At 39.4% G+C, this 23,292-nt stretch overlaps 1 protein-coding gene across 6 annotated transcripts in view; it reads right to left on the reverse strand.

Moving 5' to 3' along the window:
- Window positions 1-23,292, reverse strand: part of thsd4 (thrombospondin type 1 domain containing 4) — a 47,331-nt gene that overhangs the window by 6,205 nt on the left and 17,834 nt on the right. Inside the window, exons 1-7 of one of the 6 annotated variants that reach the window (XM_032514229.1) lie at window positions 17,285-17,504; window positions 4,201-4,405; window positions 1,608-1,783; window positions 1,350-1,446; window positions 884-1,084; window positions 585-714; window positions 25-229 (exon numbers count right to left, since the gene is read on the reverse strand). In XM_032514229.1, the coding sequence (XP_032370120.1) occupies window positions 25-229; window positions 585-714; window positions 884-1,084; window positions 1,350-1,446; window positions 1,608-1,783; window positions 4,201-4,405; window positions 17,285-17,356 (1,086 nt within the window). In that variant the 5' untranslated portion in view covers window positions 17,357-17,504. Of the gene's footprint in view, window positions 1-24; window positions 230-584; window positions 715-883; window positions 1,085-1,349; window positions 1,447-1,607; window positions 1,784-4,200; window positions 4,406-17,242; window positions 17,505-23,292 lie in introns of those variants that run through there. The other 5 variants (XM_032514218.1, XM_032514211.1, XM_032514195.1 and 2 more) reach the window with 5 other exon arrangements.

The raw sequence follows: 23,292 nt of genomic DNA on the forward strand, positions 1-23,292 counted from the left end.
TTTTGACTGACAGCTGCCACTCACAGTGGTCCACTCGGAGCGTATCTGCCATTCACTGCAGATCTTCAGCTGGCAAGTAGTGGCAATCTCGGGCCGTTCCAAGTGTCGGCAGCGACTCGTGTGGACGTTGAGGGTGCGGTTGGCGTAAATCTGGCGACACAGGACCTGACGGTGTTGCATGCCCAGGCCGCAGGTCTTACTGCATTCTGACCACTCTCCGATATCCCAGCTGCTCAGGGAAAAATTGTAAGAGCTTGGTGTTAGGAGGGTATCCTAGGCAGTGTATATTAAGTACATTTATGTATGTACTGTATGTTATATACATGTTGTTTATACAGTATAAAGAAACTCACAGCTGCTGTACCTGCTAATCTAGCAGGTACACTAACACAGCATCTTCTTGGGTCAAACTCAGTCCTCGGTCTTTTATTTTTTAAACCATTTAAAAAAATGTATAGTCATCATTTCATAACAGTGGTGTGTATGCTGTCTAGTAAACTTGCTCTTTGAGTGGAGAGTCTTTTCAACTTAGCAGTATTTAGCAGCGCGCCCAAGTGTGAGAAAAGAAAAGTGTGGTCTCTCACAAGGCTGGGCAGGGCTGCAGGTTGCAGGCTTCTTCCTGCGGAGTCGGTCTGCTGCTGCTGTCACAAAGAGCATCTGATACCTGGCCATGGTTCAGCCGGGAGACACAGTGAAAGATGGAGTATCTGAATCCTAAAATTCACACAAAGCTGATATTTAATTTAAGCAATGACTTCTACATCTGAAATAGAATAAAATAATAAGTATAAAAAATTAATTGAATGTGTTCTATGAAATGGAATCAACCTCTCTACTTACAGTTTAGTTTTTTAGTGAGGATTAATCCATTTCATTGACTCACCTTTACCACAAGAGGCACTACACTCTGTAGCACCAGCCAGTTTCCAGTTGTACTCTCTCTCATGTCTGGGTGGCTGTGCGGCAGGAACCTGGTTGTCTGGGAGACGAGGAGGGTCCCACCCACCACCTGCTGGATTGAAGTTTTCTTGGTGAGTGCTGCTGTGATGGTCATATCCACCCTGTCCATTTACAGTGTTCCCTGCTTTTAGGCATAGACACATAAGTTATGACTGTGGTGAATGGATGGGGAAAGTGACATTTTCTTATTAGATATATGAGGATGAATAAATGCTTGGTTGGTTTTGGTTGGTGTTTAATTAGATTGATTGTGCACAGCTACAACCAATGCTAATTTTCATAATCAATTATTTGCCAGTTATTTTCTCAATTGTCTTGCCTATGAAATATATTGAGCAATCCAACATGACAATAAACAGTAAGGGGTGTACAAAGTAGGAGTCATATACCATCTGGTCTGTGGTTTGGTTGCTGAGGGACGACTGGTTTTTCAGAGGGGAGAAGGTACTCGTAGTGGACACCAGGGTTTGGCTGCTGGAAGATCATCTAAGGCAAAGTAGATGAGACTCAGTAAAAATCATACTGTAAAATAATACTCTCCACCTTCAAATATTTGAAGAGATGTCCTTCTAAAATGATATCTGCTCTGAAAAGTGATCATACAATGACAGACCGTAGTTTCTGGAGGTCGAAGTTGTGTTGCTTACATAAACATCCAGGATCTCATTGGTGGGTCCTTCAGCGAGAAAGGACTCCCCAGCGGTGCTTCTGATTTCGTTGGGTCGGCGGTAAGTGAACATAGTCCCCCCTCCCTCATACTTCCCTGGTCGGTCAATAGCCCAGTTTCCATTAATGATGGCTCGCCCCGATCGGCTTCGGAGAGCTGGAAGAGAATAACCGCACAGTCACCACGGACAACCCTGAGCTTAAATGAAAAGGAATATATACTGCCACAACCTCTTCTACATAATTATTGTTTGATGAGAGTATGAGGGGAAAAAAAATCTCTGACACTGACTTTCTCCACCCAAAAAAGTAATTATAGCTCACGGAATAAATGCTCTCATGTGCACTTTCAAAGAAATATCCTTTAGAAACGTGAAAATATGTTTGTGCTGGCAAATCTTTCATGCAAATCCTGTAACAAAATCTCTCAAAATGTTTTCCACTGATTTCATGGATTCAGTAAAGGAGGTCATTAGAAAAGCATTAGAGGTGTAACATTAGACAGGCTTGTAAAAGAGTGTTTGGACAACTAAAAGCACATTAGAGATGCACAGTGTAGAACAGAGGCCTATTGAGAGAAAATCAGGGACATGGTAAGGACACAGTAGCTCCAGCTAGATTCCTTCCTTTGTCTCATATTCTTATTTGCATTTTAACACCTATATGTTTGTGTACCATCCTCATCAAGTTCAAAAAAGCTGACTCCTAAGATGACTCCGGTTACTTTTACCCACAAGCATGTTTCACAGTGTCTAACATTCTGAAAGTGAAAGGAGCCATTGCCCATGCAAGTTTTTTTTCTTAAGTGCTTTCCTAAATGTACAGTATGCATCTAAATGTTGCAGAAGGAGCAAATACATACGTATGTGAAATTTGTATATGTGGCTGTACATAACTCTGCGTACTTGTGTGTATATAAATGATATTTAAGAAGGCAAACGTACTTGGCATCCAAGTATTTGGCATTATAAAGGTAGCCACTGAATCCATCTTCAGTATTTCTTTTCTCGTCCTATTTCTTACAGAGTGGATGGAATTCCTCACCTTAATTAAAAAGGATGGTGAGGCTTGAGGGGTAAGATCCTCTAAGGAAAGAGTGTTTAAGCACTTTCCTCGAAGGAAGCAGCCTTAGAGGGGGTGAAGAGGAGTGGGGCTGGGGGGTTGGTGGGGGTTGGAGAGATCGGGGCCGTTCCCCTCTTCCTCCAAACCTCCTGCTGAGTTGGGCCATGGCTCTCATTGAACAATGCCTGACATTCCAACAGTCACTTCTGAAAATAACCCACTTGTGTGTCCTATTGTTATACCTCTATAAAGACGCCAATTATCTGCATAGTGTGTTTCACTCAGAGGTTCCAATGAAAGGCTGCACCACAGTGGTGGTTGGTAATATAGGCTGCATTCCTAAAGGGGTGGCTGTGGCTCAGTGGTAGAGCGGTTGCCTGCCAATCGGAAGGTTGGTGGTTCGATCCCTGGCCCTGCAGTCCCATGTCGAAGTGTCCTTGGGCAAGAAACTGAACCCCGAGTTGCCCCCAGTGCTGCTCATCGGTGTTTGAGTGTATAGCTGATGAGTAGGTGGTATGTATGAATGTATGAATGGTAAATGTTTCCTGTATGATGTAAAAGCGCTTTGAGTAGTTGTTAAGACAAATGTCAATGTGATTTACAATGCATTTATCAATTAATTATTTCTTCTATGAACTTATGTTAACTTTTTTTCCAATGATGTCATACTTTTAATCTGTAACATAACACTACATGCGGTGGATGGAGATTCCCAATACTTCAACATGTGTTTTGAACTGGAATAAAGGCAGAACTATGCAACTGATGGAAACCATGGACTGTAGAAATAGCAGCAGTGACGTCACCCATTGGTTGGTGGACTGTTGTTTTGAAGTCTTGTGTTTGGCAATTTGGCTGTCATCCTCTTGGATTTTTGAAACCCTTTTTGGACGAGAGGGCAAGCTGCGGCAGAACACAAGTACTTCAGAAAACACTGAGAGGCCTTATATTTAAAAATGGAGCAGAAAAAAGAAGTGGGATATCAGTCAATATCAATGCGTCAGTGATTAGGACTCTCCTTCAATATTCAAGCACTACTAACTGCTCTGACCAATAAGCAACAACGGCTAAAAACACACACTTTTAACACACTAACATGCTGCTAAGAAACTGAAAAATCTCTGTTGGATTTTTTCTCCAATGTAGTTTACTCAGCCAACTCACATGGAATGGATTATTGTGTGAATGCAAAATATGTAAGTCATAGATATTTGGCGTCTAGGCTCTGACCTTATCCTTCCCCAGAAGAAAACACCAAGCTCAGTACAACAGGGAGTGGGGAGAGACAATGATTGCTTTCCCCTGTGGGAAGGTAGATTTTTAAAGCCCTCAAAGCCCTCATGGGGCTGCTGAACAGCAGCATTAGAAGCAACAGTAAGTAATGACATAGCTCTCAGGTGAGTGATAGGGCAGAGTGAGCAGAACACTGACATCTCAAGTGCACCAATATAATGAAAAAGTTGTGTGGGATATATGTTGCTGTATCGATGTGATGAGTGTTTTTTCCCCCACCTAGATAGTTTCTGCTCTTCACCATTTCTGTGACGTTGATCTTGGTGGCTCCCTCTGGGATCTCCACTATCTTGTGGTAGCCAATCTTGGTTAAACTGTGTTTAAACACTCCAGAAACCAGCCTGCAGGTTGTGTTGTCGCCTCCACACACTCCACACGTGTCCATTGCCTTCTCTGATCCGAGGTACTCATCGCAGCCTAGATCCTGTGAGACAGAGGAGGAACAATTTTAATGAAAGTGTGGAGTGACAAGCATTAAAAAGTGAAACAGCTCATAGCTGAGAAATTATTACAATGTTGCATAAAAAGTGTTCAATAATATGGCGGTTTAAGAATAATAAAGCTAAATAGGTATTAACGATTGTATTCACAAAGCTGAGCCAAGTTGTTCCTGCAAAATGAACTCCATTAACCCATACTATGAATTACAGTAATAATTTATCTAATTGGCAGAGATCTTGTTACTTTCCAGAAGGCATAATTTTGCCATGACTTTAAACTGATCCCAGAATTTGCTTCCTAAATCTCTAGGGTGGGAGGTTTCTGTGTCACATTGGTGGTAATAAATAACAGGAAACCTGGGTACAGTAAAAACAGAACAGTTCACATCAGCAGTCCATAAATTCCCTCAAACGAGCAGTAAAAGCAACTCGCTGTGCAAACAGGTGGTGGAGCAACCAAAACCGGTCCGAGTGAGCTGCTGTACACAAAACACACTGGGCTGTGGTTACTGCAGTGTCAGGGTAAGTGCCAAGCAGACCACAGTCGCCAAAAAGGAAATCAAGAGAGTGTGCATCGTGGGGGGGAGGGACATAATCATACCAAGGCTTTCTGGGATTGGACAGCAGCCAAACTCACGGCCTTCTAGTCAGTTTGCAGACCTTGTATGGCTTCCATGTGCATTCCCTGTTTGAAGCTGGCATAGCATTGTCATGCCATGCAAGCATATTACACTCAGAGCTACGAATGTTGGTTCCCAACATTCATAAAAAGACTGGTTAAAATATGGCAACTTCCTTAACAACATATGCTATTCAATTAATACTTTATAGGCACTGACCGAATTGCCTCTAAAGTATCGAGTATTGAAAAATGCCTTGTCATTCAATACACAATTTCAATACCTTGAGCATGCAGCATGCTTCTAACATGTTTTGATAATGCTTGTGATTTACACGTTGTAGAGGCAGGCAGAACAAAATCTATGTTCCGCAGGGGGCTCACATAGTAAAAATAAAATAAATAAAAAGATTTGTAATGTTATGTTTTATAAAATTGGTATCAAAAAAAGTATTGTTTAGGAACTGTATCAAACAGTTTTAGAATGAAACTTACCCTAGTCACAAGGTACCAAAACTAACTTTAAAGATGAATGACAAACTAATTTACAGGAAGTGTATAATAACTCATAAACATTGTGGTCATCTTTATGGGTTTAGCTGTACTTGAGCAGCCGTAAGCTGGCAGAGGGAACAGACAGAGAGCAAGGAGAGGACAAGGAGGTGGAGAAAGGTAAAGTACAGGGATGAAAAGCAGGCTAGATGGAGGTATAGCAGGAGAGATGGAGGAAAAAATGGTGGCCAGGGGTTGACTGTGGCAGTTGGGTTGAACTCAAGAGGAGTTCTGGCACTTCCCCACTCGAAGGAGCTCACTGTGTCCTGGGCCAAACACCACCTGGGCCAAAACAAACAGGAATTGCCTCTTCCACACAGGAAATAATGGATGAGAGAAAAAACCATCAAACTAAGAGAGATGGAAAAAAGTAAACATAACACGATAACATTCAGAGAAAAACTGCTGCGTTTCATGATCAAACTTTACAGATCAGTGAATATATAGCAACTTGGAAAACTAACAGGCCAGCAGTAAAGGAATTCACAATGCGTGGTAAAACTTATTTTGGGACATTTTGACAAGCTACAATGAGTACACCGTGGAAAACAAATAAAAATGCAGTCAAGGAGGACTGTTAGTGACATGACTACCAATGAATATCTCCTCTACGTCTCCATTTTCACCATAAATCCTTTCAAACTAAAACAACACAATTATAGCTAGGCAGCTTTTGCCTGAAAAAGGGAAAAATGTCCCTCTCATAAAACAGACGCTGACACAATGAGAGGTTAACTGTGGCCATTTGGATGGGAAAATGGCTGTATCAAAACAAGTATAAGCTGAATTGTTAATGTAATATAGTATGACTATGGATGTAAAAAACACACTGTTTTTTTTTTCTTCTTATATGGGAAGAGCCAAGAGGTTTTACTTTTACACAGCAGGAGGCATTAGAGAGTAAAGGGACTCCTTGATATCTAGTGATTTGGACAGTTGCACCATTAAAACCACTAAAGTGTCAAGACAAACTCTGCACACAACACTAACATGCTAATCTGTCCCTAAATAATCCCCCAGGCTGTCTCTGACTAAGGTGACTTTAACCCTGAACCCATCAAAATGAGGTGTCACTGGTGTCAGGACAAATTAATGCAGACATGGCTCGGCAAAAACCTTGTCAGTACTTTCTAGAAAAACTCAAACAGAAATATCATGGTGGTTCACTTGGAGACCCACCTTCAATGCTTTCTTCCACCTTCTCTCTGTGGGTGGCTTGTGGCATCTGGTGAGGGAAATCGCCATGTTTTCAGTGGAGTTATAACAGGATTTTTAAAACGCCGCTAAAGCCCACCTTCATCTGGGAATGGTTACATGTGTCAGGACGGTAGAGTCAACTCACGACACTAAAAAACAACATAATCTTAAAGAAAATCCTGATGGTATTGTCCCACGCGATGCAGCTAGGATAAACTAATTATACTGCAGCGTTTTTGTAACAAACTGAACTCACACACAGCCAATAGCACATGTCACCGAAGATTTCTTCTTCTCCCAGATAACACAAGACATTTAGATTGAGACACAAACATCCTTAGAGGTGAGTTTTGGTCACTATAGTACTATCTTGTTGCACTATTGTTTTTCCCTAGGGGCTTATAGTATGGCAGCACTTCCACTCACTTTGCAGCTTATTCAGTTTAGTTTATTTTGAACATGTTAAAAAAACAACAACAACAAAAAAACTGTAGATATGTATATTTTTCTTTTCGATCTATCTACTTCTTTTCCTTTTATCTACAGTACATCAAACCGAATAATAACCAATGTACCCAAATAATGTTTGAATATTGAAAATAAACTCTGGTAGAGACTGTAAACCTTGGGGTCACAGTGGTCACTATATAGTTACTAGCCAGCCAAGTAAACTCTGAGTTATAGGATAAATATTAACACACACATTGAGTGTGCTGGGTCCTAAAATTAATAAGAAAGCGGTTTTAACAAATTTCTGGGGTCATGTGAATTTTGGGACCTTACAAACAGAAGGAAGGGGCTTTCGCTCGTATTTTGCTAGATCTCTTAAACCCAAGGCACTCTTTCCCTTTTTGTATTTCAAGAATTAAGTTATAACCCCCATGTCTCAGGAAATGGTATTTTTAGGACAGGTTAGGCTACTCGCGATTTTTGTTTCAAAAAAGAAGTCTTTTAAAGCAGTATTACTAAATTATTTTAGTAATTAGTTTTTGTCTCCACCAACTCCTGAGGAAAATATCTCTTTTGCTCCACTACATTGTCACATTGTGAGTTGCTAACTTTGCCAGTTTACCATGTTGTTCTTGTCAGTTTTGGGTTTATTAGAGCTGAAAACAGCTCCCTGCTGCTACTGGAAACAAGGTTCATGAGATGAATAAGAAAAGCGAACCAAAACGTTAAAGTTTTGGCCTGTTAAACCCAAACTACGTGCGGAATGACTCAAAAACACACTGTACAGAAGTGCAAAGTTGGGGATAATTCTCTGTCTACTCTGTTTATTCTAATGAGCAATAACTTTCACATTACAAGTAGTCATTTGACCAGATTTTAACAGAAATATTGAATATTGCAGCTTCTTGTTTCGCACAATCACATGTGTTTTACTATTTAAGATAACTTGTATTTATTTTGCTTTTGTTCATATTTTTTCAAGTTGCCTTTGTCTGGGTTCTGCTTACTTAACTTTATTCTATTTATTCAATTGTAATTCAATGTACTCTGAGCACAATGACAATACAGATCTATCTATCTATCTATCTATCTATTGTCTGGATAAATGGAAGTACACTTCCAGGATAATTGCCTGACGGAAGCAGAGCGCTGGCTGTCCCTGTGCTTCCACTCTCTTGCCATTGTCAAAATCCCTATAAGTGTGGAGTAGGCAGACCTTACTTCACAGTGCTGTGAAGATAGCTCTGGCAATGTGAGACTAGTGCAGCTTTAAAGGGGGCAAACTAACAAGCACAATAAATGTGTACTAATTACGGACAATATGCTAAAAAGTATTAATGCATATTAGAAAATCACACACTGGACTGCATACAACTTCTGACACCTCTAACAACTTCTAGCAACTAGATCTGAGGCCAAGCACCTATTGTAGAGTTTTATATTGTAGCCCAGAAATGAGTGATGCTTTGCACTGTCCCCTTGATCTGTCTGTTAGAACATAATTGTACAAATGATTCCCAGTTTGCTGTTTCACTTGCTTGTGTTCAGATGTATCTCTTTCCTGAAATAATTATTTAGAGGGAGCGAATAAACCATTATCAGAGAATTAGGGCATATATCAGACATTTGTATCATTTCTTAACAGTAAACATGCGCAAAGTTAAGATATACAGTTGCACAGGCACTAAATCCCTTCCCGGCAGCTCTGGCATGATGTTACAGTTGCCTTGCAATAATAGTACTTTTTATCCATCCAGGAGGCCTGGATTGTGGTTTCAACTAGGAATGCAAATCTGAATACAATGGGAATACTAAGATTTATATCATATCACGCAGGCTTTTAACTCCTGAGGTAAATTAAGTTTGCAATGTGGTGGAAAACAGGCTCTACTTGCTGGAATGTCGAGCAGAAGAGTGTGTTTGTGTACCTAAGATGAACTCTGATGTTTTGCAGCAGTTCAAATCTTTTGTGAGGGTTTGTCAGACATGGTTATTTACTGGGTGAAGTGGGATATCATCAGGCATCACAGCTCTTTGTCACACTGGCCTGAAGCCTCAGTCAAGATATTTTACGCAGATTATTCTGTGTCCGCGATGATACTTTTATTAAGATGAGTTATTTATACAACCTTATTAATATTATTATGCCTGCTCAAATAACATTAGTGCTTCTGGGTGACAAACTAATAAGTGGTCTGGTGTCTTCCTGAAACACGGCTGCAAAAATTATCTGAGAACTGAGTTACGGGATGAGATACAAAATGTATTTTATAATTCACAAAGCATGTAGTAGAGTATGGAAAGTGAAGGCACCCGTTTCTGCGTCTAACAGGTGAATGATGTTAGCAATGTTTAGAGTGCTGAGACAGAAAATTGGGCAACTGACAGACACACATCAAGCCCAAAGCAGACAGACTGGCACTGGGCCACAGAGCTTCAGTACATCCACTGTACCAGCAGTATCCAAATATTGGGCCAAACTACACCCAGGTGAATAGAAGCAGTAGACATTAAATAATGCACAGGGCTCAGCATGTATCTCTCTGTCACCTTTCCTCTATCTCCAAAATGTATCTTATTGTGTGTGGGATGCATTTTCTTAAGTATTAGGGTTCAACTTTTTGCCCAACATGTGGTGGCACCAAAATCCTGGTTGCAGCTGTCGCCATGATTCTGTTACACGTCCTGCTATGCTCTGTTACACCCTGCTCCACTCAGCGGTGCTACGTCCTGCTATGCTCTGCTGTGCTCTGTAATGCCCTGCAGTGCCCTGCTATGCCATGAACTACTACAACTAGTATTTCTAGTCACTGTTCCATTATCTTTATTGTGACTATTGTTGCCACTATTCATTACAACTCCTAACCAGCTCCGCCAGGCACCGCCTACAGAGAGCCTGGGTCTGTCCAAGGTTTCTCCCTAAAAGGAGTTTTTCCTCGCCACTGTCAAACTATATGCTCTTGGGGGAATTACTAGAGTGTAGTCTAGACCTACTTTATCTATAAAGTGTCTTGAGATAACTCTTGTTATGAATTGATAAAATAAACGAAATTGAATTGAACTAGATGGGCGAGATGGAGAAAATAAAAAATTTTGACCAAGTGACAATGTGAACATAATGACTAAGTGGATAAAGGTGCGTAACAGCTAGACGAGTTTTATAAGTTCAGAATATTACATTCCTTTACTGCAATGCAGCCTTTGAACCAGGAAAAGACAACACTTGTGTCATATCCAACATTTAAGACAATATCTAGCCTCATATATCGATATACTAGCAATTTATTGCCCAGCCCTAGGTTCAACTAGGGTTGCTCGATTATGTAAAAAAGAAATCACAATCATGAATATTTAACACAATTACTCATTGTCTCTTGGAAAGATGTTGCAATTATTGAACCTTAAAAACAATGAATGAGTTAAACAAATCAAGTGAAAACACCTTGATACCTTTTCCATTTGAACTTTTTTTTCCTATTCAGAACAAGTCAGTTAAAGCACAATTAACTGTGCTAGAGGTCCAATATGAAATATGTTTACAGTATAAAATCCAAAAATGACAACAATGCGTCATCAGATATTAAGGAAACATGCACAGTTGAAATACTAAATTTTCGGACAACAACGCTAATGCCAGTATTTTCACCTTTTACAATTTCCTTTCCATGACGGAATTATTGTTTGTGTTTTGGCCTGTGTTTTGTCAAACTGCCCAGTTTGATAGCCAGGCCGGGTTGCCAGATATACCTGTAAAAACGTAAAGCCAGCGCGCTACAGCTGTAACGTTAGTACAGCCATGAAAGCAGCAAATAAACGAACGGGATCAATGGAGATAGATTCTACTCGCCCTAAAAAAAACAGCATGTTTCTAACTGGACCGTGAGCAGAGACGTAACAAACCCGGGTAAATCTACAGTTTAGAACCCAAAAGGATGCTCAGTTGGCTAATTGTTGTAGCAACACTGTTGTAGATGCTGCAGTCTCAGCCTGGTAACCAATGTGAATTTCTAGTCTGGGGAGGAAGGGGCGGGGGAGACGACTCTCTCCAGTATTTTTAATTTGTATCGCAGTAACTATTTTAAACACTAGCTGTCAGTATTACATATTGCACCTTGAACGGAAAGTTTACTTTTTAAAATTTGCCAAATGGTTCCATTGACAAAACCAAAATTATCTGTGTGTTTTGTCTCTGTGAACTGAGCCATTATCGCAGCACGTCCAGTCTGAAATACCACTTGATTTCAAGATGGCCAATACCACTTGATGGCCAAGCACACAGCTGATGCCAATCCTTTGCCCCCCCCCCCGTCAAAGTTTTTTTTTCCACCCTTTTGATGGATGGATGGACAGTGTTACATTGTGTGAGTGATTATTTGCCACCAGGCATAAGTAAATGTGAATGACTGCTCCAAGTGAGAATGTTAATTAACACTACAGTATGCTATGTGCCAATGGTGTTTGCACAAAGCAAGCCAATCCACTTTTTCATGTTGATAGAGCATTAAAATGAGAAAAATTAATGGGACAAAAAGAAATCAAAGGACATTTAGAATAGACATAAATGCGTGATTAATTGCACGTTAACTATGACATTAATTAGATTATATTGTTTGACATCACTATTCAGAACACAAGACAAAGAAAAAGTCTACTTGCAAAACTTTCTCATTTTCTTTGTTTTTGGGATTATTAAGAGCAAAATTGTAACCACAAATACAATTTTGATTAATTGTAAAGCACTACGATCAACACAACTCAAACTGGTCTGTCGTATGTATACAGTAAATATGTCCAACAAACATTTCAGACATTAGCTTCTTACATCCTCTAAATATAATTGCTTGCAGTCCCAAGACAACAATTTATAGTAAATAAAACTTCCAAATCCTATTGTAAATCAGCAGTAGTGAGGCAGTTTGTCTCCATGCAATGTCATGTTTATAAGGGCTTTACCAGACACAGCACAACGCAAATACAAACTTTATGTGAGTTGCAGCCTCTTTCCCATGTCCAGGGCAGCATGTCAGGTTCCCACAATATGTTAGTCCACAACTGTACCATACCAGGGCTATACTAGACATGATAGGATGTGTACATCAACAAGTAAAGAGTCTGTGTTAAGCACTGAAGCATCACCTGGATAATTACTGCCTAGAAAAACTGACATGCTACATTCTGCTGGTCACAATAATTCTGCAATGAAATGGAGGAAGTTATGAAAAAAAGTATGTTTTCTTAGTCTGGAGATGGTGCAGCGGTTAAGACCCCCCCCCAAAAAAATAAAAAACCAACAACAACAATGTGAGATGTGTACTTCCTGCCTGGCAAAGCTAGTGGGATATTAGCACAGCTCCTCAAGGTAAACCTCTTGGAATAAAGGCATGCTACAGTATGATCTGCAATCCTACTGTAAAAATGCATCCTGGGATGGAGTGTGGGGTTAAAAAGGTGCTGTTTGGTGACCACAGGGATTTCTACAGCTCGTCACACGTAGTACGGTTATATTTTTTTGGGGCAAACTGCCAATGAAGTTATCATGACTTGGTCAGCTGTGACACACCAGCTCATCTGGAAATGCAATAGAGCCCTAATTTAGCTCCCAGGTTGAGAAGACAAAGGCAAAATCATCCCAACGACAAAGAATTTATAGTGGAAGTGACCTCAAGACACAATGCTGAGTCTGGAAATGACATTACTGAGATTTCACAGACATTTATCAATAAAAATCAAGTAAGATCATGATTAAATACATTTTCTTTCTTTGTCATACGAAGTCCACATAGTGGTTGTCACGGCTACCAGCATCTGCCTCCCACGTGTTGGGATCTTTAACTGGTTTTAATTAGCGAGTGAAGCCAACACTGCTTTTACTTCAGTCAGCACTTCAAACACATCTGCATGTGGAAGCCACACTATCATCAAGTTCACATGTGACATTCTCACTAATAAACGGACTGAACCACTGAATTACTGCTACATCCTGTGTTAAATATACACAGTAAAGTACAAAATATTAGAGAAAGTTCCTCTTTTCCAGGATTCAGTGCACATCCATTGTTTGTATGGATTTCTTCTTCTTTGGGTTATGTGAAAGGATTAGACCTTTCACTAAACCCCTTCCACAAACAGGGATTGTCCAATCACAGCATAGAAACTGTAACTACAATCAGGTCTGTCAAGCTTTAGATTTCTGCGCCTGTTGACGCGTTAAACACAGGGATGTAGTAAGAGGGATCCTAAGCACTTAACCCTTGTGTTGTCCTCGGGTCAAATTTGACCTGTACTTTTATGGTTTACCCAGGTCAAAATTATAAGCATATGTTCCTTTGATCTTAACTATTAGCCAACATTATTCAGAATTTCTGCAAGTTTTACTCAAAATGAGGCATCATTCATGTAAATGAGGTACAATTCAAACAGAAGTGTAAAACGAGTAATTATAATAAGTTGGAATCCAGTTGGCTAAAAAGATGTAAGACAGAAAAGGGGGATCATTTACAGGCTACTTTATGCTTTATAAACCAGGTCAATTTTGGTTGATAAAAAGCCAATACAAGAGTTAAAAAGATTAGAGTGTGGTTCTTTTTGTCTTTCCAAAAAAACAAAATAATAAACTTTCCTGTAAACTGCAATTACAAGCTTACTACCTACAGTAGTAACAAAACATTACTTCCAAGTTCCAAAAGCAAGGAGCACCTCATTAACAAGTGTTTACGGGGCTACAAGTTATGTTTAAAAAATGACCTGTCACAACTACTTACACAAACTCCTTAGTATTTCCCATCTGTGTGGAAGCTGCTCCTGGCTGCTATCAGAGTTTAGGGTAATGTCAGCAGCTTTTTCCTGCTCTTTATTGGATTTAACCATAACCATCATTACCTAAGTATCCAAGTTAACAGAGTATAGCAGAGTCACAATATTCAGATTTTATATATTTCCTTATTATACTTATAAAATACCAGGACTACTTATTTCTTTACTGCTACAAGAACAATGCAGTTTCTTTATCAACTTGTCAGGATGCAGATTTTTCCCCGGGACATGCAGCCTCTAGTAGGAGCCTTTTTATAAGAGGTATATTTTTGGCATTGTGTGCCTTATTTAGATAAAGAGGGAAGGCGAGAGAGAGAGAAAGAGAGAGAGAGGAAGACCTGCAGCAAAGGGCTCTGGGCTGAGGTGGGAGTCTTTTACCACAAAATCATGTATGTGTCCATTAAGTGCATATTTAAAACCCCTTGTACAAGACTTTCTGGAACGTTAACTGGAAACAAGATGAATCAAGCTTCACCCCTAGCCCAGTCATGCATGTACTTCATGGAATATGTGACTTCATCAATAGCTCAAAACTTGCAAATTTATTCAATGTGTCCCTTTCCTTCAGATTTCACTTCTGGCTCTGGTAAAATCGGAACATTAACTTGAAGTCTAACCGTGGTTTGTAACCACAAACAGACACACAGGTTCTGGTGTTTTGGCTAGTAATCACTCAATGTTCCATTCTGCACAACATAGATTTTCATGAAACCAATATCAACATGTGTCAAACCAAAATCGGAACCCAGACAAACTGGGATTACTTAACATAGGAAATTATGAGAGGAAGACAAAACAAAGTAAGTGAAGGCATTGGTTTTTGTGCCTTTTTATATTGGCGATTAAGCAAGTTACCCACATTCATTTTAGTGTTGTGAAAATTGTTTTTGCTGGACTAAAAGTCTCAAAATTCACATCAGGTTATTATGTTTCATATCTGCAAGATATCCCACAAGCTGCGAGCAAAGGCATCGCCAATGGGTGAATGGAAATGTAGGTATGAGTGGCAGGACCTTTGATCCCAACAGTAAAAAGAAGGCCTCATCCACACCACAAACTGCCCTCACAGCCCGGGGCGAAGGGCAGCCCGTCTTCGTTAAAGACTGCCACGCTTGTAAAAGACTCAGAAATAGCATCGAGCATGTTGAATCTACAGTCATAAAAGTGCATTGGGTTTCTCCTGACATAACTCCTCTGATTTCTTTTGGGAACAGAATGACCAAAGGGTCTCTGCCGGGTGTCAATACTGCAAGGGAATGGCTTTGATTCCAACTGGAAAATACCACAGAACAACATAGATTGATGATATGATCAACTGAAATAAAGGCCTGCTTATTCAGGCCGGCATTTAGTTAATGTGGGTTATTTTTAGCTTTTTTTCTACTGTCACTTTTCTACTTTTAGGTCTGTGCCTTTTCATTGTTTTTTATTTTCTTCTTATGACCCTCTTGTGTATGTTGTCATTTTCAGGTATGTGGGTTTTTTTTTTCTTTAATAATTGTATTTTGTTTTAATTCCACAGTGTAAGGCAGTTTAAGCTGCATTTCAATGTTAATATTGATAAAAGGAGGACTTACAACGTTTTAATTGAGTTAACGTCAAAGTGTCAAATTATGTCACGTGTATTTTGACATGAACGATGCTTACTGTGGTTAGGACAAAACTTTGTGCCTGTGATACAACCTCAATGTTCTGTTAGGGGTTATCCCTTTTCAAACAGCTCAAAAAACAGTTTTGGCTTACTTTTTATCAATGTCATCAATAAACTTTTGAACTGGTGAAATGTCTGCTAAAGTAAATGACAAATCACTTCTATATTTATTTAACATAGTTATTTAACATAGTTAAATATATATATATGCTCTTATATTTCATGCAGCACTACCCATCCCAATCTCATAACATTCTAATTGAATTTCTGCTGTTGGAGTTTTATAACAGTTTGCTCAGCCAGGTCTACTCTCCACTAAACATAAGTAAGTCACTTATGTGACTGACTTACCTTCCAGCAAATAAAATTAACACATTTTTTTGTAATGCATAGCTCATAAAATAATTCTCAGACATAACAATTATAGTTTTTGCTCATGTCTGTATTTTTACCAAAAATATACCTGACTCTAAAGAAAGATAACCAACCCAACATCTTCACAGAAATACACAAGGCATAACATGGTTATTCTTTTTTGAGGTGACGTCAGCTGTCTTTAGTCTGTAGCCGTTGAGAATGAGTGTAAGATTGGACATCACAGAGTAGGATGAGGACATTACTATGTTGTTCTTAGTGTAGGATGAATATCCACTGTGTGGACTTCTGATGCTAACATCAACTTCTAGATCTAATTCTATGAAACATTCATGATGATGTCTGTCAACGTTCTCCAAACATGCAACCACTCTTAATAATCTTAATCTTTCTAATGTCTAAGTAGGTGCTAATACAAAAATTTCACACAAGTAACTCAACCTGCATTTCATACAGATTCCAACATTTACATGAAATAGATAGCTATGCAGTTAAGGGTCTTATAAAGCTGGCATAGACATCATCAGCACCTCAGCACTTCACAAGTTTGTATTAAAAGACCTCAGGCACCTCACACACCAGCCGCATTAATCATCAGCAAGCACAGGTGAGCTAAAATTAGCTGAGCTCAGCCACAGGCAGCGACAGGCTAATTCAGGCTTGCAGTCTATCCCTAATAGAGTTCCAAGTACATCTTTATTGTACCAAAACAGGCTTGTCTCACCGAGTCTTCCACTCAGAGGGTAATCTAATCCTGTGAAGTAGCCTGTGAATGTGCGGTGGAAAAATAAACCACTTGGAGAGCAAGCAGAGCCACAGTGAAAACAGCCATACAGTAAATACTACCACTCAGTAGATGGACCACAGGATCACAGGGCCCCAATGACAGTCCAAGTAATGAAGAGACAACGTCCAGAGCTGCAAAAACTGGTTGTAAAATGAGTACCAGGCTTACTTATATATACATCCATGAAATGTAGATGTCTTTATCAGATCTACTTTATTATCCAAGTCCAATATTTGCACAGAATTTCTCATGGTGACACCAACGACTTCCAAAACCTCTCTGTAAAGAGTCCAAAAGAAACAAACACTAAGCAGTGCATCATGCAATGTGACTCTTAAAGCAAGAGTGTTAGCATCAATGGGAATTCCAACTCTCACCCAGGTTCCTCCAGGACCCAACAGAGGTGAAGCGGGTACTACCTGTGACCGCGGCTTCCCCTGCACACGCATGTGGAGGCAGACGAGCAGCAGTAGAGCCAGTCCTGACAGCATTCTCTCATGTGTCCACAGAAATGTTCGACCATTCACTCAGGCTTCTGTAACAACCCAGTGGCTGCTCCCGTCAGCCTCTTCCTTGCCTTTGTAGCTCTGAGAATGCTAAAAAAAAAAAACTCTCACTACAGAGCTGATCTCCACAAGCTCCCCTTGTAAACTGAGCTGGGGGAGGTGCAGGGAGGTAGGGGGGGACTGGGGCTTTTTTAGAGAAGGGAGAGGTAGAAAACGAATCGGAAGGAGAGAGAGGCAGGAGGGAAAGGAGGCAGAGAGGAGAGTGTGGCAGCTACTGCTGACAGTAAATTGGAAGACGGAGAGGAACAAAACCACAGTGGTTCAAATTGTGTGGAAATAATTGGCAGATGGGCATGCCAACAAATAGGAATTACAGAATTATACACTTTACAGTTGGACATCACCTTCATTTAAACCAGAAAAAGGGGGAAATATTATGGTTAAATAATACGGTTCCAAGGTCTACTGAGCATCCTGAAGAGGAACAAATCCCACATGAAAAACATATTTTGTTGTTTCTGCTCACTCTTAAGATACAGAAACAATAACTCAAAAACAATAAGATCCCTTTGCCCTCTATGCCCCCCACCACCAGCACCACCAGTTTCAACTCTGCTAGCACAAGTTCTGCAGCCAAAAAAAATCCCTGACTCATCATATGGTTTTCCTATTGCACCACCATTGTTTCCACGACATAAACCCTAATTGACCAAGACATACTTAGGTAAGGAGTACATTCTTCATCCTTCTATCTGATAGTTATATATAATTTATGATAATTTATGATAAATAATGATAAATTATATATATAGACCTAGCGCATCAGGGACATTGTGGCCGGATCAAAACCTTCTGGAGTAAGCATGAGATAATTGAAAACTTTCCTGTTTTGAAGTGGCACACAGAGACCACAACAGGCTGCTGCAAAGTCTATTGTATGCTCTGAAAGACTGTGTCTCAGATGGCCGAGCACCAGGGCACACATGGTGGGAATACAAGGAGAGGAGAGGGAGGCAGGCAGATGGACAGATGAATTGACAAGATATTACAATATAAAAAATACAAAGAAGAAAATAAACCGATTAAATACTTTACTAGTGACATATTAAATCTTTTTTGGATGATATGTATACACTGTATATTATATGTTATTATTATATATTATGAGTATTCTAATAGAAGATATGACCAATTCATCACATATTTATTAAGATATCACGTTATCTGCTGGTGATAGTTGTTATGCAAGTAATAATTAAAATTACAGTTGTTGCACTTTAAAAATTGCACACTTTCAAATTGTGATTGCAATAGTTGTTCATTGAATGACAAGTACAGTAATAAGCATATACAGTACTTAGCATACAAAATTTGTAAAAGATGTCAAAAGTACAGTCTTGCCTTTGATGAGGTGGAATGGAGCTTTCTCTTTCTGCTTTGTCACATTTTGGGTACACACACATGGTGTAAACATTTAAATTTAAGTGGGTACCTCAAGGCATGAAGTATCTTTGAATTAAACTCAGTCAAGACATAGGAGAGATGCCCTTGTTACATTTTAACCTGGTGTTGCAAAAGATGTAAACAAATTTGGAGAAGTGGTAACAAATAAAACTTACTCTGTGGGAAAAAGTCAATGTTATTAAAATAATAGCACCCCCTCAATTTAACTATTTAGTAATGATGCTGCCAAACCTGATACCGCCGGCCATTTTTAAGAAGTGTGATGATATAGTTAAACAGTTTTTATGGGATAGGAAAAAAGCAAGGATGAAACTGAGTAAACTCTGCACCCCCAAGGAGAAAGGGGGATTGGGCTTACAGATCCACGGTTATATGGGATATCTTTTGAAATGACTAAAATAACCAAATATTGGAAAACGACAGACAGCAAGCTAGAATGGATGGAAATTGAGAATGAGTTATGTTAACCATTTAGTCCGAAGGAGCATCTGTCTCAACAAAGTAGAACAACAAATCCAACTCTTGGATGCACTCTAAGGAAATGTGGGCCAAGGTACACAAAATGTATAAGTTGTCGCAGTATGTACAGATATATGCTTCATCGTGGTTTAATCCTGCCATACATATTGGTAAAACGTCAGTGTATTGGAGGCAGTGGCATACACGTGGTATATATACTATATGAGACCTGTACAAAAATTAAAAATTCACGTCTTATGAGGATTTATCACATCGATTTAAACTTACAGGTAAACAACATTTTTGAAAGTACTTACAAATCAGGGACTGTGTAAAATCTTGAATTGGTACTGGTTCAGAAAATGATATTTTGGAATATCTGAATGCGCCATTGAAACGCTGTACGGCCTCACAATTTTATAGACTAACAAACTATTCGGTAAGTGGTGAGTCCTCTAATGTGAAATTGTTATGGCAGAGAGACCTGAGAATAAACTTTACACAGGAGAAATGGTTGGGGGTACTAGCGGACTGTGGAAAGTACAGTATGTAAGAGAAACAAGAGGGAAGTTCACACAACATAAAATCATGCATAGATAGTATCATACCTCAGTGAGACAACATAGAATGAAACTGATGAATGATAATATGTGTTGGAAGTGTAAAACAGAGTTAGGGGCTTGTCTTCACTGTGAATAGGAAGGTGCATTAGTGAATCAATTTTGGACCAATGCTGTGGACTTCCTGAGTAGCTGGTCAGGTTTAGTGATTCCCTTGACTCCTGCCGTATGTTTACTAGGGGACAGATCACAAATACCGAATATATCAAAAAGAACTTTTTGTCTTTATGGTGGGCTTGGTCACAGCTTTAAGAGTTATTTTAAGACACTGGAAAACTGCTGTATCTCCTAATCTGAAAGAATGGACTAATGCAATGGTGGAGACAGCATCTTATGAGTCTATGCTTCACAAGCTGTCGACAAACAAGCAGAATGGGATGACCTCTTGGGATCTTTTTTGGACCTACACAAGGGTGAATGAAAACGTAACCTAAGAAAGCAGAGACTAAATACAGCATAACTTCTTCGTCTGTCTGTAGACTGGATTTCCCCCTTATATTTCTTACTTTATTTTTCAAATTTTATTTTTCCTCTGTGACATGTAGTATGTTTATGCCAAGATTCTGAAATGTATGACCAACCCTGTACTTACATACTCTGTTATTAAGTATTCAATAGAAATTTAAATGAGAAAAAAGTACAGTCCTTCAGGAGGATGTTTTAAACACCAGCTCACAAATCCCCAATAAAAAGAACAGCTACTATGAAGCTTGGGACTGTAGATTAATGTGTGCACTCACACAAGTCAGCTGAACAGATTGCAAAATATTTGCTTAGTAATGATGTCCAAGTTAGCACTATACTTAATAATAAATTCCACTCTGCAACCTTTCCTAATATTCTGTAAAGCTGTTTCACAGAGCAAGTAGAGGCACTGAGTGCAAGGAAGCATAGCAATAAACAAACATCTTCACACCTGCAACTAAGACACACACACAAATCTGTCCAACTTCCTCTTGCCAGTAGCATGTGACTTTCTCCAGTAGTAGACTGAAATTGTGAATGGCTCACTCAATCAATTTTGTTTTCAGAGTAAGCCCCTCATCCTCCAACCCAGTGTGTACAGTATGCACAGTAAGCTGTCAAAACAGCACAGCTGCAGGTATGTAGGAGGGGAATGGCTCTTTTCAGCAGCCCGTCCGTCATGATGAACCAACAAACATTGTCTCCTGCTTCACTGATCTGCCTCTGATCTGGACAGATCTAATTATGGAGGCATAGCCCCAAAAGGTTGCACACGGCCAGACTGAATCTCCAGTACACCCTGGGGTCTTTGTTTCCTTCAACAACTGGGTCAATCCTGAAGCAACCTTGGCTCCAGGCGCCTGATTCCAGTCTCCAACCCACACACATCAGAGTCATGCTCTACAGCAGGTGGGCTCAAAATGACTGTACGCTGTCAGTGTCCAGCAGACACACACTCCAACCCAGTCTCATATAAAAACATACCCTGACTATGCTGGTCCAATGTCCAATAAGATAGAGGGGTTACAATAATTGCCCTTGAATTGTATGACTGTTAAATTTTTTTTGCCAATTCTTTTCCTATTGTTTTTCATGTGACTTTCAAGATTCCGGCTGTGAGAACAAAAAACATGGCAGACGTTTTGCTCATTTTTAGTGAAAAAACAAATCAAAATTTTCTGTTAGTTTCTGTATAAAAATGCATTTTGATTACATTTCTAGCAAGAAATACATATTTTATTTTCATAATATTCACTTAGTGAACGTACACTCATACAATAGCTGTACAATAGCACAATTTATAACACATCTATGTTGCTTTTCAATCATATTCTAACATCTCCATTCATTTTATCCAGAAATGCTAGTTAACTAAAGCAGTGAAAGTTTAAAAAAAGGCAAAAAGTATGAAGAGAAAACACATGATATTTGTGCATCTGGGAAACATATTAGTCAGCAAAGGCATGTAGGTCCCATGATTGTTTCCTTTGAGCAATGTATTTGACCAAAAAATGCAGGAGCACAGTGGAGGGAAGTGGGTTAATGAATAAAGCAGGTTGAGAGGACATTTGGGCTGGGAGGGGCAAGGTGTGGCTGAGGGAAGCCACTGCTCCAACAATGGATGACAGTCTCCAGAAGAGATAGGAAATGGTTAATGTAACTTTCCAGCACAGAACTAAAACTATACAACAGCTGAAATTAACCACTTGTTATTGTCATAGTTGACAGGTAGTATTATGAATTAAAGAGCAGTGCCACATAGGTGTGTGAAGTAGATTAATCCAGTCTCACTCTGTAGCTTTATAGCAAGTAATTGGAATTTCAGTGATTTGTTGATCATCTTGCTCACAGTGTGAATATACTGGTAGACTTGTGACACCCTTCAAGCACACACAACTGCCACACTCTGATTATAGAAAAGCATCACAGAATAGCAGTTCAGTGGTGACTCACAGTCATACTGTACCTACCAAATCATAATCAAATTGTTGACATTAATGACACATTTTCAGAGTCAAGAATTATAGGACGTGGGATGCCACAGGGTAGTTTTCTGGGGCCCTTTATTATTCTCATTAATATGACTTTAAAGCAGATGCCTCATGCAATCTTTTTTAAATGGTGATGATAAAGTAGCATATAAAGAAAAACAGTAGTTGAAAATACCCTCAGTGAGGATCTTAGAAAGATAAAAGATTATCCCTGCTGGGGAAAAACTAAAGCAATTATTTTTGGTTCTGAAATAAAATTAGCAAAGTTACCAGGTGTTATGGTAAAAGTTGAAGAGTTCCATACAACTGCTAAAGAAAGTGTAAATGATTGCATTGAGACAGGTTTATCTAGTGAAAATATGGCTTTAAAAGCCCTAATCAGGATAAATCAAAGAATTTAGTTTCTAGCCAATAAAACATAAATATATGGTGTTAGTCTTTCCTTTTGAAATATGTTTGCAACATAATTGGATATGGGAATGGGATAAAGGCTTAAACATTTGGTATCAACATTTTGTACTCAACTGAAAATAGATCACAGACAAAGACTGTTGCCTGTATACGCTCCAAGGCCTGTTTTTTACTCAATTATCTTGACCTCAACAAGAAGCTTTGGTGTAACACAAAAGTGTGACTGACAAGACAATGAACACATATACCAAATAAGTCTGAAGTCTTAGCTCATTTGTTTTCTGTGTTTACTGTCTTTGAACACCTGCTGTAGGCCTGCCTTTTGTTAATAAAGCTATTAGACGCCATCAGATAAGAGTCTGATTTACAATGGGGTTTGACCCTGAGCAGCAGGGAACCTACAGCATTGACACACTCTCTGTTATACACTCTTAGTAACAGATTTACACATATACAAGTGCGCACACACACACACACACACACACACACACACACACACACACACACACAC

The sequence above is a fragment of the Etheostoma spectabile genome, chromosome 1 (assembly GCF_008692095.1).
Source record: "Etheostoma spectabile isolate EspeVRDwgs_2016 chromosome 1, UIUC_Espe_1.0, whole genome shotgun sequence".
Taxonomy (NCBI): domain Eukaryota; kingdom Metazoa; phylum Chordata; class Actinopteri; order Perciformes; family Percidae; genus Etheostoma; species Etheostoma spectabile.